The sequence below is a fragment of the Dunckerocampus dactyliophorus genome, chromosome 11 (assembly GCF_027744805.1).
Source record: "Dunckerocampus dactyliophorus isolate RoL2022-P2 chromosome 11, RoL_Ddac_1.1, whole genome shotgun sequence".
NCBI lineage: Eukaryota > Metazoa > Chordata > Actinopteri > Syngnathiformes > Syngnathidae > Dunckerocampus > Dunckerocampus dactyliophorus.
The window spans coordinates 23,748,493-23,766,164 of NC_072829.1; the positions used below are offsets into that span (position 1 = coordinate 23,748,493).

Here is a 17,672-nt window from a genome sequence, read left to right on the forward strand (position 1 = left end):
GTTTGAACCCTGGACAGATCACTGGTCAGGCCCAGTACAATTTAAAATGGGCATTGATTAAAATGTCGGCATATCCGAAGAGATCTCATTCCAGAGAGCTCACTTCAGCGAGCGTCGAATGATTAACTCTGTGCGTGTTTTTTGTTTGGCTTTTACAGTTAACTTAAATTTATATAATTTACTGTCAGACGGCAACAAAATAGTTTTGCTTTTCTTTTTGCAACACTCCAAAAAGACTAGCTTCAACAAGGGATGCTAACAAAAAAAAAATACATATATTTATATAAACGTGCAGGAGCAGACTCGCATTAAGGAGCGTTAGACTCAAATGTCAAATGCATTAAGATTGAGCCAAGCTCAACCAATCCAAAACAAGAGCGTCTAGGCTTAATTGGTTGCATAAAGCCCAAGCCAGGATGAGCAGACACGGATTAATCAAAGCAGGTTAAACCAATCCGGGATCAGGGTGCGTACGCGGCTTCCTTAAATAGACCCCGCTATCGATCATACAGTCACAGATTCACCATGGAAACGAGAGTGGCATACTCCCCCCACGGGAGCGGAAATCCTAATAGATGTTTACAAGGACGTAAAAAAGGAAATAAAAAACAAAGACAACAATGCCACAGTCATAAAACAAAGAGAGAAAGTGTGGCAAAGTATTGCAGAGGCGATCTGCAATAAACTGGCATCCTGCTGTGGCGACCAACCTTTATTTACACCGAAGCTCCACGACATCAGCGGGCATCCTGAAACCCTCAGGAGCATTGACATGAGACAGACATCATTTATTGTTTGACTCCCCTGATTCTGACTTCTTAGTCTGACTCGGCGCATCAAAGGCGGCGCACTCTGTTATTTCTGGAGGTGTTTAGTCATGTTGGTCGTGCCCCCTCCTTTGCATGATATCATTGTTTTGCAAATGTTGCACTGAGACGACCACACTTAAAAAAAAAAAATTAAGTTAAGCCAACGTCCAACGTGTGTGGTCCCTTCTTCTTCGTTGGTGCTCGTCTGCTTCTTCTGAAAACATTTTAACCATCGCAGGAGAATCAGAATGTTAGTCCCAGTTCCCATCGACGCTCGAGATTCGATGCCCAACCCTAGAAATCACAAAACTCGACACATAACTGCCAGGTCACTGATCCCCTGAAAGCGAGTGTACAGTAGTGGGATATTATTATTTTCATGGAAATGTTGCTAGTGCTTTGGCTTTGTTTGTGTACTGTTTCATTTCATTCTTGTATTTAATGTGTAAGAATGATGAACTTATTTTTGCTCTTGCATGACTGTTAATAAGAATTGAAGAATTGTTGCCTTGTGATCGACTGGTAACTAGTCCAGGGTGTACTGCGGTACAACTGGGATAGCTCACCTGTGACCCTGACCAGTGGTATAGAAAATGAATGCATGAATGGATTTGTTTTTAAATGTCTACAAATTGAAGGTCAACCAGTGTACAAGAACAGGTTGTGTTCAACCTTAAAGGTTCCATTACACCAGTTTCTTGGTCATTTTGCACGTATTGGAAGCAGTGATGAGGCTTATTGCCGCCACAACATCACCATGTCCCTTCTGCTGCTTCACAACCATGCAAGCATCACTGCAGTGATTAGCAGTCAGAATGTGCTGCATCTTTGTCCTTGATTTGATGCCAAATCTTCTTAGATATGACTGCCGAGGCTTGCTGTCTTGAGGGGGGAAAAAAGTTAAGTCGAGGACTAGTGTGCCCTCACCCCTGCTGATATAGCCTCCCTGTTGCCTGGGAGGAGCCTTCCAAAGCTGCTGTTTGGTTTTGACGTTCTGATGTTGTTATGCAGCAACATGTCAATCTTCTTGATTTGAAACGGTGTGCTGCTGTTCATCAATCCAGCAACTTTATACCAGGAGCGTGCCTGCAAGAAGAATGGGTGAGTGTGTGTACATTCATTATTGATTTGCTGTTTTGAAATCCATGTCTGCCTATTTGAATGAAACACGTGTTAGCAAATAATTTACAGATCTATATTCTCTGCAGTATCGACACAGGGAGGCCAGAGAGCAATCCCTTCATGATTGAAGCCGGTCTCAAATGGTGCCTGGGCTCTCAGGGTTTCTCTCGTCAGCGCACATAGCAAGGCGAAATGCTAAATTAAGTTTTTGCTGTTGCCGCTCACATTTTAATGAGTTCAGATGAGGTAACATTCAGAGTTCTCTGGTTCCTGTCTTTCTGTCTCTTGTCGTTTGTGTAATGGCACATCCAGCCTTGGTTTGCGCTAGAAGGGTTTGTAATCGGTGATTACACACTCTCGGGTCACAATGGATCACTTCATTTCAAGTTAGATGTTCCCCAGGACTAATGTGAATGTCTTTATAGGAGACTAGCTGCTATAACAACAGGGTGGGGAGACCTTCAATCTGTATTTACCCAGAGCTTTTCTCTTTTTTTTCCCTCTTGCTCCCCACTAACCCTTTTATTTTTTTCCTCCAAGGTTTTTTGAGGGGCGCAGGTTTACGCTCAAGCCAAGTGTCGCTAGGGTTTACAGATGTCAATGGTGAGCATCAATATGGTGGTGTAGTGAGGGGGAACTAACTATGTTCTGTGGATATAAAACCTCAAGCTGTGTCATGCCATCTTAGAGTGGAGGTACAGTACAGTGGAATCCCTTTGGGTCAAACACAAGATTGAAAATATGGAAACGGAAATAATCCATACCATGGTCAAACCAACTTTTATTAAACTGTACGAACGTTTATTAACTGTACAGGCAAGTATGCAGTGAAGTGAACCAATTTAAAACATAAAAAACACCTTTCTTGAGTTTTCTTACATCACATAACTCATTGTGTTAATTTGCGTTCTTTTCTCCCATTCTTGTACTCCTTGTTGGTTGTTTTTTTTCCATCTTTTGGAATAAGTACTGAACTGGAGCCTATCCCAGCTGTCTTTGGGCGAGAGGCGAGGCCTACACTGGTTGCCAGTCGATCATAGAGCAAATTTAAACTTCTGCAAAACATATTGTCTGAATTCTGAATTGAACAATATCAGCGGCATTGGATTTGACATGATCTGAACTTTTACTGGAAACATGTAGGGATAACAGGCTAGACACGCTAATTATCGGGCCGATATGAGGAATTGTGACGTATACGGCTAAATCTGATAACATTTAAAAAAAAAATACTCCAATCAGGCAAGATTGCCTGTTCTGTGCTGTAGGTGGGTCAGCGTGAGCAAATCAAGCGCTCCTTTTCTGTGATGTGCTGCAAATGGCCTGCCTTGATTTCCCACAAGCTCACTTGTAAACAAACATGGCGTCAATCGTGCGAGACTTTAGAGGAAACATTTTGCCATATGTTGGAAATGCTCTGCAAACATTTCGTGATGATTGAATAAAACATCGACCTTCAACAAATCAAACCTTATCAGCCACCTGAAACACCAGCACGGCTTGGTCCAATCGCTGCGGCAAAACAGTTTGCCAGAGATGACCCGAGGGCTAAAGCAATCTGTGATTTCATCATGGAAATGATGGTGCAGGATGACCAGCCCTTTACCATTATTGAAGATACTGGCTTTTGCCAGCTAGTAGAGCCCTTGGAGCCATGGTTTGTACTTGTGAGTCGCTGCTGTTTGTTTATGTTTTGTTAATATTAGTGATATCATGATATTTGGTAAGGACAAATCTACAAGCAGTTTGTCAAATCTAATGTTGGAGTTGTTCTTACTTCCAGGTGTGCACACACTACAGTTAGATCCAAAGTAATAGATATAAAAAGTCACCGGCTATTGGTATCAGTATTGAGAAGCAAGAAGGTATCAGTATTGGCTTGAAAAGAAAGGTTATGCAAAAGTTATCCCTCGATAATACTCTTAAGCTGATAAACAAACTACTACCCTGCATTGGGAAAAAAATATGAATACAAAAATAATCACTTCAGGTCAGTTCCGATTTTTGTGCTCATGGGTGACCTGTATCTGATTTTTACATGTCAGTGTGAACACTACAAGTCAGATTTTTTAAAATGAGTCTCAGGCCTTGTTCGTATGTAGACATAAATCCGATATGTATCCGATCTACTGCAGTCAGAATGACCAGGTCACATGTACCCAACCTAATGATATAAAGTTCTTTGTGTCATCCAAAAATTATTTACAAAAAGTATCAATGAAGCGGCTGACGTCGCCCACCACTCCTGGCTCCGTCATCCACGAACGTCGCAGCAAATTCTCTGCGAACTGCCATAGCCAAATGTCTTGCCCTCTTCCTTCTTAATCTCGGACGTGGAATCATTTGGTCAAGACATTTTTTGAAAGTCTTTGAAACTGCTGCAAACGTGCCAAGGAGAGCACAAACTGGGGCAATGTTTACTTCCCTAAACACAGAAGTAAACAGAAAAGTGTGTGTTATGTCACTTCCCGGACGTATGTTGTTCATATTTACAAGTCAGATTTTTTGGTAATGTGAACGACCACATAGTTGAACAAAAAATCCAAGTCGGGCATCATACCCTGGAGTGTGAACGTAGCCAATGAGCCAATGAGCAACGGTGCCTCGACCAAAGCACCGAACCCCCCAATTACTCCCATGTCAGTGCATGTCTACAATGTGCTAGCAGCAGTCTAATTTAGCCTACATATTTACATGACAACAAAAAAGCTTGGTTAAGGGATTGGACCAGCTGACTGCAAACATGTCCGTTGGGGATCTGGGAGTTTCGGAGCAGGGTCCTTAATGGTGTGTACGTGATGGTGTGCCGCGTTGCATTAAGTGCTAATAACCTCCCTTAGATTCCGCACAACACCCCCGCCTTTCTTCCAGGCCCGCATCAACGGCCCCAGTTGTATTTATTACGGGCAGCAAGGCCGCGGTGATGAGACGATCAATATTTCCGGGATGTTGAGGGAGGACTCGTGCAATCTTACTGGTTCCCTCTGTTCCTCCCTTGGCAGTGCTTCAGCAGGTAGAGATCAAAGCAGAGAGGACCTCGGAGATGATGTTGGAGGGGAGACTGATGAAGTCCTCGCTGCTGTGTGTCCTCTAAACACACACACTCAATCACGCTGTCCTATGTCCTTGCTATGTCCTGATTAAAAATTTTGACCTAAAGCTTTTTATCTCAACCAGAGGGTTTTTCCGTTTTCTGTTGCTCTTGATATTGGAAATAGAAACTGGGTTGTGTCGATTTTCTCTTTTTTTAACTATCCATAATAAAATATGCTAGCTACTGTATGTCTATCTATTGAAAAAGATGAAACACCTGGTAATACATCAGTGCGGAACATATTCACTTCATAGTTTTTACTTCAGATGTCCCAAGATGTCCTCCAGGTGGGATCAGGGAGGAGTTTTTTTTTTTTAAGGTGATCCGAATCCAGACATTTTGTAGCTGTTCTGTTTGAGTACAGATACAGTACGTTTTACTGTAGCCTCTAGTGCAAGCATTTTTGTGTGAATGCATAAATGTGAAATATTATTTGGGGATGCAGTTCCAAGTCACTGTGAATGAACTGTGTAATCACAAGGGAAATAATCTTTTTATACAGTTGAAAAGTGGCTTTCATCTTAGCCTCTGCACTTTCTCATATTGTGGGCAGCTACACTGAATTGGAGTTTAGACTAGACACACTACTTTGTCCGAACTTTTGTATGTTTATGGAATAGGGGCTTTTTAAGAATTAAACTATGTAGAGGTGAGTTAATCTCAGCAAGGTTTGACAACTGTATTCAGCTTCTGTTCAAGTGGGTGCAAAGATTGCAATCATGTATCGACCAAGCGATCTGCCGTGAAAGGTGAAGTGCCATTATTACCCCAGAAGGAGGTTGTTTTGTGCTCTCTTTCCCTTTAAAATACTGATTATCCACAGTGTTACTTGCAGCCAAATGCCAACAATCTTTCCAGGATCTGGTAGATACGATTAAATCAAATGTGTTGTGTCCGATGTGGCAAGTAAACACGTTTTTGCAACAATTAAACATCCCCATTACAAAAGCAAGCTACTGCATTGTGAAACAAGGACTGGTTGTGTATATTGAAGACACACTGTGTAACTAGCATAGCATCTGCAAACGCATACGTCCATGTCTTATGAGCTACAGACACGTGCCTCTCTATATAATACAGCTGAGGTTGCTTTACCACAAAATGCAATTGCACTGCTACCCTCCGTTTTCTGTGCTATGGCCTTGAGCTGCCGTAGTTAGCCACAGACATTGGGGAAGCTATAACATCCATTCTAACCGTTAAACCCCTCCTGTGGGAGGCTCCTCCCGTGACGAAAGCCCAACTAGCAAAGCCACTTCAATCATCTGGACCTGACCTGGCCACAAAAATTGCATCACCGACACCGCCATCAGTGGCTCTGATCCCTCATCCCAGCTGCAAAACACAGCCGCAAAGAAGTCATCCATCTCCAGTTGGACTCTTTCTTTTTTTTTTCCCCCTTTCCTCCACTGAGGGTGTTGCAGCTGCCTCCTCACAGACAAGCAGTTAACACAGTGAAGCAGGTGCAGCCGGTCACTGCCTCACACGTCTTCACTTTAAATTTGCTGATGATATAATGCTTTTCCTGTGCCACAGCTGCCATAGACTCTTTCAAAATGACTGCATCAAAGTTCATTAGCTGTTGTAAACACTCAACAAACAAACAAGAAATACTGCACATTCCCTGCTGCAATGCCTTGATGTTCCGTTATCCATGAGTACTGTATATCAAAACGCTGTGCACTGCATCCCTCCCCCACCAGTTCTCACGTTGGTGGAAGTAATCATATAATCTCTCAGAGAGATAGCAGCTTTGACGGCTGAGCTCGCACAGCATCCGGAAAAGGAAACTGTATCCTGATGTACTGCCCAAAGCGCATGAAACTACCCCAAAAAGTATTGCCTGTGTTTCAGAATTCTCCATGTGCTTCATTTCTGGTGAATGGCACCGTGAGGTGCAGTGTAAGTGTTGTGTCATCCTAATGTCAAATTTTACTGTACAGTCATCCCTTGCTACATCGTGGTTCGAACATGGCTCCCTCACTCTATCAAGGTTGTTCAAAAATGGTGGTTGGAAGTGGTAAGTTTTTGGCTTTCTTTTTTTGGCTTCTTCCCCACTCCGTTTGATCCTACACATTAGCAATGTGGTGTAAACACAGAATAATAGGAGTGTAAAGGTGACTGTAGCAGTGTCATTTCATGTCTATAGGGCTTTAATAATGGCAAAAAAACAAAAATATTCCATTTATTAATATTGAATCCTACTTCGCGGAAATTCACTTATCACGGTCGAGTCAGGAAGCAATTAACAGCGATAAATAAGGGACGACTTTACTACTGTACTGCATCATCTAAATACACAAGATATGATAAATCTTTATTGTCATTGTCACTTTCAAAAAAATGCAATTAAGTGTACGATCGGCGCAATCTTTAATTTTGGGGGATCGGCGATCGTCCGATACATATGGAACCAATCTTATCAACCGATCTTATCTACCTCTGCAAAGGTCTCAACGTCTGCCACTGTCCCCTTTTGCTCTTCCAGAACGACATCTAGCAATCAATCTAAGGCTAAACTTAAAGTTGTCAACCAACCACCACCAATAGGTCACCAAAAAAAAAAAAAAAAAACAGTGCGGACATGAAGACAGGACATGTCCACATGACCTGTCTTCAAGGAGATTAGTGGAAATGTTGCTCCAGGTAGTGAAGATGGCTTCATGGAGGGCATCCACTGTCTGGAACTGATGTCCATTTTTGTAAATGTCCCTTGACATTCATCCCCAAATGTTCTCAATTGAATTTAGATCAGGGGAACATGCAGGGTGGTCCAAAAGAGTGATGAGGGATGAGGGAGTCATGAGGAATGCCCTCTGCAACATCTCCACATATCCAGCTGCCGTTTGACGCACCTGCACAACCAGAAGCTCCATTGTTCCATTGAAGGAAAAAGCACCCCAGATCATGATGGCGTCCCCTCCACTGTGCCATGTGGAAAACATCTCAATTTCCCTGGTGTCATTGTGTACTTGTGGGTATTAATGTTATACTGGTGCTTTGCGGCGGTGACAGGCCAGCGCTACCACCCCACTGCGAACACACAGTATGGCAAACTCTGAGAGGTGAGGGCGCCTCTGCCTAGTGAGATCCTTGGGCCGGTGGACCGCTATGTGGGGGTCCCGTATGCTGCCTCCACGGTGGGGCCGAGGATCCTGCCCTTTCTTGACGGACATCCAGTCGAGTCTTCTGACTCAGGATCGATTATTTTTTTGGGGTATAGCACTTTAATTTTTTGTTCCATAACCCTCAGGATATTTTAAAAAGTTTAAAATGACTGCATCCAACCTCAGCAGCCACGGTGCGCTGCGAGAGGCCTTGCTTACGCAGCTCAACAATCCAACCACGTTCAAGGAGCGAAAGCTGTTTTGCCTTTGCCATCAACAGATCATGACAGTGTGAATACCAGACAGAAAATTACATTGCATCCACATTTTTGCCAAGACTCTTCTTTTTCTATTTTGAAGCTCTACTTAGAACCTCCTTAAGATCCAACAGTGCAAATGTAAGTTCTTCCAATTTTCAACTGGTCTTAAAATGTTGATCAGGAGTGTATATACATTAAAATGCACATTAATTGTGATTTGTAAAATTACGGAAAATAGTAAATTAACAAAAGAGGTTGATTTTTTTTTTTTATTGACTGAGCTTCAGAGGCAGCCAGGTAAAAGAACCACAACTAGTCATACCACATTTTACATCATAGCTTGATGGGTGAGGAGTGTCATTAAATTACCAATATATCACATGGGGACAACTCAAAGTACAAAGTCAAAGTGACCCAAAGGGCAGTGATACAATTGTAATGGGGACTGTTGTGAAACATTGCCAGGCATTCCCTCCAATTAATATGAATATGATGGATACAATGGTGCTTAATTGCATTCTAAAAATATATGCATCACCACCCTGGGGGCAGAGTACAGTGGAGGGCTATTTAGTTCAATTACAGGAGATTTACATTTTAATCATCACATGTACCTCAGTACGTGTCTGTGAATGCGTACTACTTGTTTTTGTAGGTGTTGCAGTGTAAGGTGGGCGTGCAAAACTGGGTTACCTCGTGCTAAGTCCACAGTATCTGGCGTTGGTGGTTTCTTTTTATGTTGATTTAATAACCTAAACGAAATAATGTCTTGGACAAGCTTCCTTCATAGGTACTTTAGACACACTGTAACTTTTTACTGGTATAATCCTTTATCAACACTTGGCCCCTAGCAACGCTTGCCTCTTAATCCGCAGATTGGATATGAGGGAGGGTGCGTTTATGTATTTTCAGTGAGCAGGTGCTCTGTGTGCAAGAGTTCTTGAGTGCAGTAGTCCATCATGTGCGTGTCCTTTACAGTATGTTGATGAAGATGATATGTATGGATGCATATTTGAGCCACATGTCCTGCAGATTGTCAACCGTGCCGTAACGGCACACCAAGGAACATCCAGCGCCAAAGCATTCTAAATCATTTAAACCATCTTTGTTGAATGTAATATCCTCTCTTAAATGCTGGCTTTACTTTTTAGAGCAAATGTTGCAGGATGATGGGGGGGCCCTAAGCCGCAGAAATTGAAAATTGATCAGACGGTGTGTGGGTAGGTGTTATCCCAGGCACCACTACTTCACCCTGGGAATTTGATTAGCGTTTACGGCACTGTCACAGGAAGAACCTCAATGCCTATAGCTACATCCTCCTCTGCCCCTTTTCTCTCAGACTCGGGGGAGTTTGAATCTAAATTGTTCATATCTACACCAAAGAGAGGAGGAAAAAATGCTGCATTGCATTAAGCAGACCATGAATTCTTTATCATGTGACTATATTCCTGTGGATGCAGTTTTCCCTCTTGAGGTGAAGTTTGTTCCTCGGAGTGGAGGAATGTTACCTATTAATGGCTGTCACATTGCCGTCATCTTATTAGCGTGACGCAAATTCCGACAGGATGTCAAGAAGTTAATTGCAACATCTAAGTCACTTGATTATTCGAAAGAACTCTTGTCATGTTTATGTGAGCTCTTTTATGTCAGGACACAAAAGGACTCCAGCAGTCAATAAATATGACTGACTTAAAGCGGAAGGAAGCACACTGGTGGGCTGTCAGGGAGCTGTCATTAATTCTCCTGTCTTCTTCTTTTGTAGCACCGGATAGAAGATCTGACAAGCAAGGAGAGAGCGGCCAACAAGGACCTCTCTGTGGAGAGGAGCTGCAAAACAATTTCTCATCAACTCCAAGCCGCTAGGGTCCAGCATACCAGCTGATGATCGCTCTACCTGTGGCTGGACTGCACATATAAGCGAAGGCACAGGAAAGTGTTTGCTGAGCGAGTGCCCTGGCTTGTATGTTGCACTCGCTCACGAGGACCATGTGGTTTTTGCCCAGGAGAAGTCGTATCCCCTTGCAGAATTGGCATGGAGCCCACGATTGCCCCAGTATCGTCGTGTCCTTGTGGGTATTAACGTTTTGCTGGTGCTTTGCGGCGGTGAGAGGCCAGAGCTACCACCCGACTGTGAACACACAGTATGGAAAACTCCGAGGGGTGAGGGTGCCTCTGCCCAGCGAGATTCTTGGGCCGGTGGACCAGTATCTGGGGGTCCCTTACGCTGCCTCCCCGGTGGGGGAAAAACGCTTCATGCCTCCCGAGCCTCCGTCCTCCTGGTCAGGGATCAAGAACGCCACCCACTTTGCTCCAGTGTGCCCCCAAAATATACACAATGCCGTGCCAGAGATCATGATGCCAATATGGTTCACCTACAACCTGGATATAGTTACCACCTACATACAGGATCAACACGAGGATTGTCTTTATCTAAACATCTATGTTCCAACAGAGGATGGTGAGTGTGTCGAGCAGGCAGGATGAAACCACTTCTCCTTCTATCTGTCTCTTCTTTCTTTACTTCTTTTGTCTTTTGCGCGAAGCATGACCTGTTGTTTGGCGCATGCCTGGGTTTGTGTCAACCATCTCATCTTTAGTCTTTCCATCAAGTCTCCCCTTCCATGCCACTGTTAAAGGTTCCTCTTTTGATGACTAAATGGCATATTGCAGTGACAAAATCCTAATGAAAGAAGGGGGAAACTGCACTTTCCCACCCTCACTGTCTTGACTGTCTCGGGGTTATTAGACATTACTGATCAGTAGCTTGCCTCGTAAGTGAATGATCTTACTGTAGGGTTGGTGAAATGTTCTGTCTGGTACATGAGAGGCCTGTGGCATCAGCCTAACCTATGTAAGACCCTTTACTCTCCTCCTCAAATGGAGATCATGTGCAAAAAACATATTGGGAGCCACAAGATCAAGATTTTAATGTTTATCTTTTATGAAAAGCCACAATTATGGCACCAATGGAAAATGACACAATGAAATGATTCAAATTGGCAATCACTTCATTTCATTAAAGTATATAAGTTGATGTACTGTGGATCCTGTAATGGGTCTTAAATAGAAATGCATGTGAATATGGGCTTCCTGTGTCCCAGGATGCAGCAAATTCATTCCACCATTTTGGAATATTTCTGCAGCAACACCCAGTTACTTTCTCAACAGGTCCTCTGTTGTTCTTGCTGATGACTGGGAGGGAGGGTGGAGAGGTATTACAAGGGGCGGGGGAGGTCTGACACAGTTGTTGCATGTCACCTGTCATTTTTCCAGAGCTCTCTGTTATTTTGTAGTTTTTTTTTCCCCATTCATTTTACAGTCAAAAGAATATCCAAGGAATGTGCCAGGAAACCCAACAAGAAAATGTGTAGAAAAGGAGGTATGTAAACAAAAAAAGCCGACATGGAATGAAATGAAAGAGGAGTGCGGCACATCCGACCAAAGCCGCCAATATCAGCGCCGATGAAGTCCCAAGTCAAAGTGCTAATGGGCTGAACGTGGAACCCAGACCATCCTTGACATGAGTGTGAGAGATGAGCGTGCATGATGAGGCTGTGCATGCATGCGGTGGTGTGACAAGGATTGGGAAAAAAACAGGTCCCTGAATAAATAATGGAGCTTTGTCAAGCAATAGATGTCTAAGAATACTCTGTATCTAATTTATATTTTATATAATTGTATCTTTTATTATTCATTTATTTATTTTCATCCTGATATAGAGTAACTGTTGACTAAATCAAAAAAACATTGGTGGGGGTGTGTGTAACTAGACCATCAAATTTGGACCTGTTAAAGTACTTGAATAGAACACTGTGGTGCAACCTTATTACACGTATCAGCAGTTGTGGCAGTGGAAACTACCACTCTTTATCACATGTGGAAACCTTTTTTCCCATGTTCTTTTCATTCTTACATTTTAATAACACTATATGACACTATAATAACACTGTATGCTCTAACCTGTTAATTCCATAGACTTTCAGCACTGCTTGTTGACCATGTTTGTGAATTATTGCAGCAGCTTTTATTATAAGGGTGCTTGCATAAACAGTGAAAAAAATGTTTAGTTCATAAGAATATAGTAAAGTAGTACCTCAAAAAATCAAGGTCTCGCCGTCATTGTGCAATACCTATCTCAAAACACTTAACATTTTCAATCTCCTGAATATTCTTAAGCAGGGATGTCAAACGCAACAGGGGGCCAAACTTGGCGACTGTCACTAAATCTGGCGACGTTTCAAACCCTCTTGGCGACATATTTTCTCAAAAGCGACTAGCAACAAATCTTTCAGGCGTCGTTGGAGAGATTTCTGGTATTTGGGGACTTAAAAGTGAAAGTACGTGTTGTTCTTCTGTTTCTGTTCTCGCTGAGCAGCAGCGGGTGCTGCTGAGCGGTCCGCCCCCCCCCCAAAGCAGGCACAAGCCGAGTGCACAGACAGCTTCCGCGGCACACTGAGAACATGGAGCACAGAGTGGCGCTCTGCATCCATGAAGCACGCATGCGCAGGGTGGCTCTCGCCCTGTTTTACAGAGCGGGATCTAAAACGTAACTGTTTCTTAATCTTCATTAAATTACTACTCATTAGACTCGAGCCTCATTCGGACCCGGTCACTTACCTGTCAGTGTGAACATGTGATGGAAGGATGTTGCGTGATAAATTAGTTGTCCTAACTGCAAGATAAAAGGTGGAGCCTGGAGGCGAGTCCGGATGTAATTATTACGCTGTCTAGACTTTGAGAAGCGCCAGTCGACATAAAAACATCAAAATGATTTTATTTTGATGAAGTGGTGGCCAATTTTAAATTAATAAACCAATAATCAAGTTTATTTGTTGTTCTGAACGCAGTTAAGGTGTTTTTACTCACTTTTTTGTTGCTCCGAGGTTATTATTTTTTCATACAGCATCTCTTAAAACATCATATGCAAATTAGCCAATGACGTCATCTAGCGACTTCTAGGACAGAGGAGTTGGCAACAGAGGGGCCAAAAGTGAAAGCCGACTTTAGGTCACAAGCCGAAATGTAACAGTTTTGAAAATATGGGTGTTCGTGTCTGTTCATTCCTGCTTGAATTTTCTACTTTTCAATAGTCTTTGAGGCCGTGAATTTATCACGGCTGTGATTGGTTAAGCCAGGAAAAGGGAGGAAGGAGACGGATGCGGACATATGACTATGGTTGTTTTGCCGTGGTTTCGATTACGTGATTGTTGATCAATCACCTTCTTGTCATCCTCTCCGTGTCTGAACAAAAGCGTCAGTATTTTATATCAACAAAAAAAACATCACAATCCACAAGATGTGTAATCCGTAAGAGTTTTCAGTTTGATACGGTAAGAATAGCTAGATTACACAGGTCGCTGATAGGATTTCTTATGTTGACGTCTGCGATGCAGGCCAGCTCAATGATACTTTTCAAAGAGTTCCTTCCGCAGGCTGGATGAAATTGGAACGCGGATTAGATTTGGTGCACGGGCCTGAGTTTGGCACATGTGTTCTTAAGGATGAGCGCCAGGTATTCTGTGTGATAGTTTTCTACGGGTTTCTCGATACAAGTTTCTCACTTCCCATATGATATCGATATTGCAGCCTTGAGTATTGGCCGATGCTGACATTGATTTGATATCAGCACAAATCATACATACTTTTATTACTTATTTTGAAGTGTGCAAATTAAAAAAAAAAAAAACTTGATCGAGTGTGTTTTGAAAACAGAATAGCCAGCAATAGTAGTTATGAGGAAAACTGACCTCTTCATTATGCATTTGGGGTATATGGAATACAATACACATGAATTGTAATACAATTAAGCGTTGTCCGTCGGTCAGTGCACGCATCACTGTTCAGGCTGCTCAGCACATTATGGCGAAGCCAACAGTTATTGTTGTATCGGACTTCCTTCATAGTACTTAATGGTCCCGGCAATCCTACAAAATGAGATCATTTTTCTTTGAACTATCCTGCACAACACCTAACTGTCTAAATAGCATCCTTGTGATATTCTACTGGCATTTGAGCTTCATCATGCTAATGCAGTCAAAGCTGCAAAAGCATTGACATGCAAAAACATTCCAATTTGACTTTAGGCACTAACTAAAATCACACTGTTTGCAAACTGAGGGCTAATTCACAAAGTCTTCCTAAAGGACTTAACAATTAGCCTTTAGACTGATAAAGAGCATGTCTTGCTTCACAATAATGATTTGGTTCCCATTGTGACACTTCTGCTGCCTATTTCCATGGAAGCAGGAAACAGCTTGTGGCCTTGCTCTGTACACCCATACATTCTACTTTGGTAAACCAATTTTGTTGGAGACAGGCCCTGCAGGCACTTTTGCTTCACAATTAGTCCCAGTTGTGGAATATACACAGAAATATCTCTTTAATATTCCCTTTCCTCTTGGATTTTTCAATTATCTCCATCATGTTTGGTAATGAGAAAATGGTTTTATCGTAAGTTTCATGTATTGGTTTTGTGACACATTATTCTGAGTGGTGGTGGTGGTGGTGGTGGTTGGAGAGCAGTCCCCCTGGTACCACAAAAAAACGATGGGTGTCATTTTCAGTCTCGCCTCTCTTCATTTTAATGGTGTTTTCTTCCAACGAATACTTCAGATAATCTTGTCTTATGTTGAATTAGCAGTGCTAATTAAGCACAGTGTATCCTTCGTCTGTAACATGGGACTCAACCTCTCAAACATATGCGCTTTACGGGAAAACTGCACTTTTTGGGGAATTTTGCCCATCATCCACAATTCTTGTGTGAGACATGAACATGTTCATGCTAGCATTACGCGGGAACGATTAGAATACGTTTGCTGCAAACTTCAGGCCCGACATTCATAGAATGTTCCAAGGATGTTACATAAGTGTTGACCATTGCGGGAACAATAGGAGAACGTTATTTTAACGTTCGGTGTTACTTGGGCACACGTGTTTCTCCCTTTTTTGTGCGTTTTAAAGCGAGATAAACAGCTAGCATGAGTGCGCTAACAATGCACGTGATGGGACACACCTATTTTGACTGTAAAGCCCTCTAAAAACCTCCAACAAAGTTTTTTATATATATTTTTTTATATATACAGTACATGCTGTGACCATGCAGCAATATGCGCATTCATGATAACATGTAATACTCACAGTATTTTGCTATATTTTTATCATTTTAAGCATTCTTTCCTGAGTGCATTGATTTCACAGAGCCCATAGCAACTAACGCTACCCCGGTCAACAACAGCTGCGGGGAAAGCACATATTGTTTGCTACTACTGTTTGTCTGTTTGCCGCCGCCGATCTATTATCGAGCTTATCTTTTTGAGGCTGAATATATGGAGGATGAACTACAGTTTTTAGTAGCTGAGCGGGCAAGAAGAGAGAGTGAAACGTCGGCGCAGACCGGGGCCAAGAGAGTCAGGACCAGCATGACTTGCTGGTGTAAATGTCGAGCTTGCCAATCCATGCGGACAGAAATTGAGTGTTTCTGCTGCACTGTGTGGCACACAGTGTTGCCATCGATGGAAAGGCTGTGTATACAGTATGACGAGAAGGACATTGCTCCAAGAGACTGCATCACAACAAACGAAGAATTGTTTATGCTATCAAACCCTGCAGTGGTACAAACTTTTTTCCCACCTACCCAGGCCAGCTGGACCAGACGGACAACTGTCCATCGAGTAAGTCACCATGATATTGATTCTGATACATGGAGCACACAGTGCTTGATATCACAGTCCATCTAGCCGTGTACAAACAAAACATGGAATGTGGGCTAATACTGTACAGATGATGTGGTCGTCTATTTGTAGTTGCTCATATGCTTGTTCCTGTTTCCCAGTCAGTACAGGTTGGCGTCCTATTGCATTGTGTTGGAGTGGGCCCGTTACTTCTTGGTAGTGTTGTGAGGCGTTGTGAGTGAGGCGCTGTGTCACTACACCAGAAAAGTAGTTCTTCTGTGTTAGCTCCTACAATAACAATTGCGCTGTAGCTTGGTTAATGTGCAGGTCAGTTTTGTAAATGGAACCTTGTTGCCATTTTTTTTTGTTGTGTTTTTTTTTTTGCAGGCGTTGTTGTCGAAATAGGTGTGCCCCATTACTTGCATTGTTAGCTCCCTCATTCTAGCTGTTTTTCTCTCTTTGGAATGCACAGAAAAGGGAAAAATATGTGTGTTCATGTTTCACATTAGGATTTTGGATGATGGGAAAAATTCCCAAAGGTGCACAAAAGGGACACCGAGGTGTTGTTTGACAAAGATGCAATTAACGGGTTGCATTTGAAATTTAACTATGCTGTTGCAATAGTACCATTTAATGAAAACACTAAAATAAGCACTGATGGAGGTTTTATGTTTCAGCAGTTGCAAAGCTGGAGTCCTGTAGTAGAGTCATACACAGTCCTCAGAACATTTGAATTCCCAATTTTGCAATCTCTGTCAGTGTTTTCCCTGCATCCTCAGAAGTAAGACAGCATGCTTGTTTTCCCCAGCATCGGCCCTCTCAGAAAGAAAAGTCCTATCAACATTCAGCAATACGTCACCAAAGATGTCGTGTTGCTGCATGTATGTAAATGTATGAAGCACTGTAAGAAATGTACATATTTTCTGGTCAAGAGTTACACTTTGCGTTCGTTGTGGTCCCATGGAGGCTTTCCAGAATTACACAAATTCTTCATTAATTTAAAGAATAAAAAATACAGATGAGAAGCCAAATATCTGAAATATTGGACTACCAGCATACATTATTCATAGTTGCTTGTAATTCATAGCCAACGTTGTTGTTTAGCAAATTTTGTAAAACCATACCCGATATGATTTGAAAGAACAAGCAACATCTTCGTTTGTTTTAATACCGTAGCGCTCCGTGTCCAAAATAGCTGAATGGTTTGTCACCGAGGTCATGCGGAGGTGGTCGAATGTGCAAGCTCAGCACTATATCCCCGCTGCCGTCCCTCTTTACAGTACTCACGCAGGGGCGTTAAGGTGCCAGAGACGTCGGCCATGTTTCCAGCATTTAAATGCACACTTTGAAGTATCACAGGGAAAAATTATGGAAACTGCAAAAAACAAATGCATGTGTTTTTTGTAAATAAGCCTGTCGGCTGAAAATAATTACAATTGAAGTATAATACCATGATCTAAAACCAATACAGTCGTCCGTCGTTTATCCCGGTTAAATGGTTCCAGATCGCAAATAGTTTCGAATCTGATTTCCGCAAAATCAGATTCAATATTAATAAACATATTTTCATAGTTAAAGCATAGAATCCTTTATGGTGTTTTTTTTAACAT

The 17,672-nt window shown here is 42.4% G+C and overlaps 1 protein-coding gene across 3 annotated transcripts in view; it reads left to right on the forward strand.

Moving 5' to 3' along the window:
• LOC129189626 (neuroligin-3-like) overlaps positions 1-17,672 on the forward strand; it is a 192,051-nt gene that overhangs the window by 27,025 nt on the left and 147,354 nt on the right. Inside the window, exons 2-3 of one of the 3 annotated variants that reach the window (XM_054791496.1) lie at positions 10,155-10,850; positions 11,712-11,771. In XM_054791496.1, coding sequence (XP_054647471.1) covers positions 10,355-10,850; positions 11,712-11,771 — 556 coding nt within the window. In that variant the 5' untranslated portion in view covers positions 10,155-10,354. The other 2 variants (XM_054791497.1, XM_054791498.1) reach the window with 2 other exon arrangements.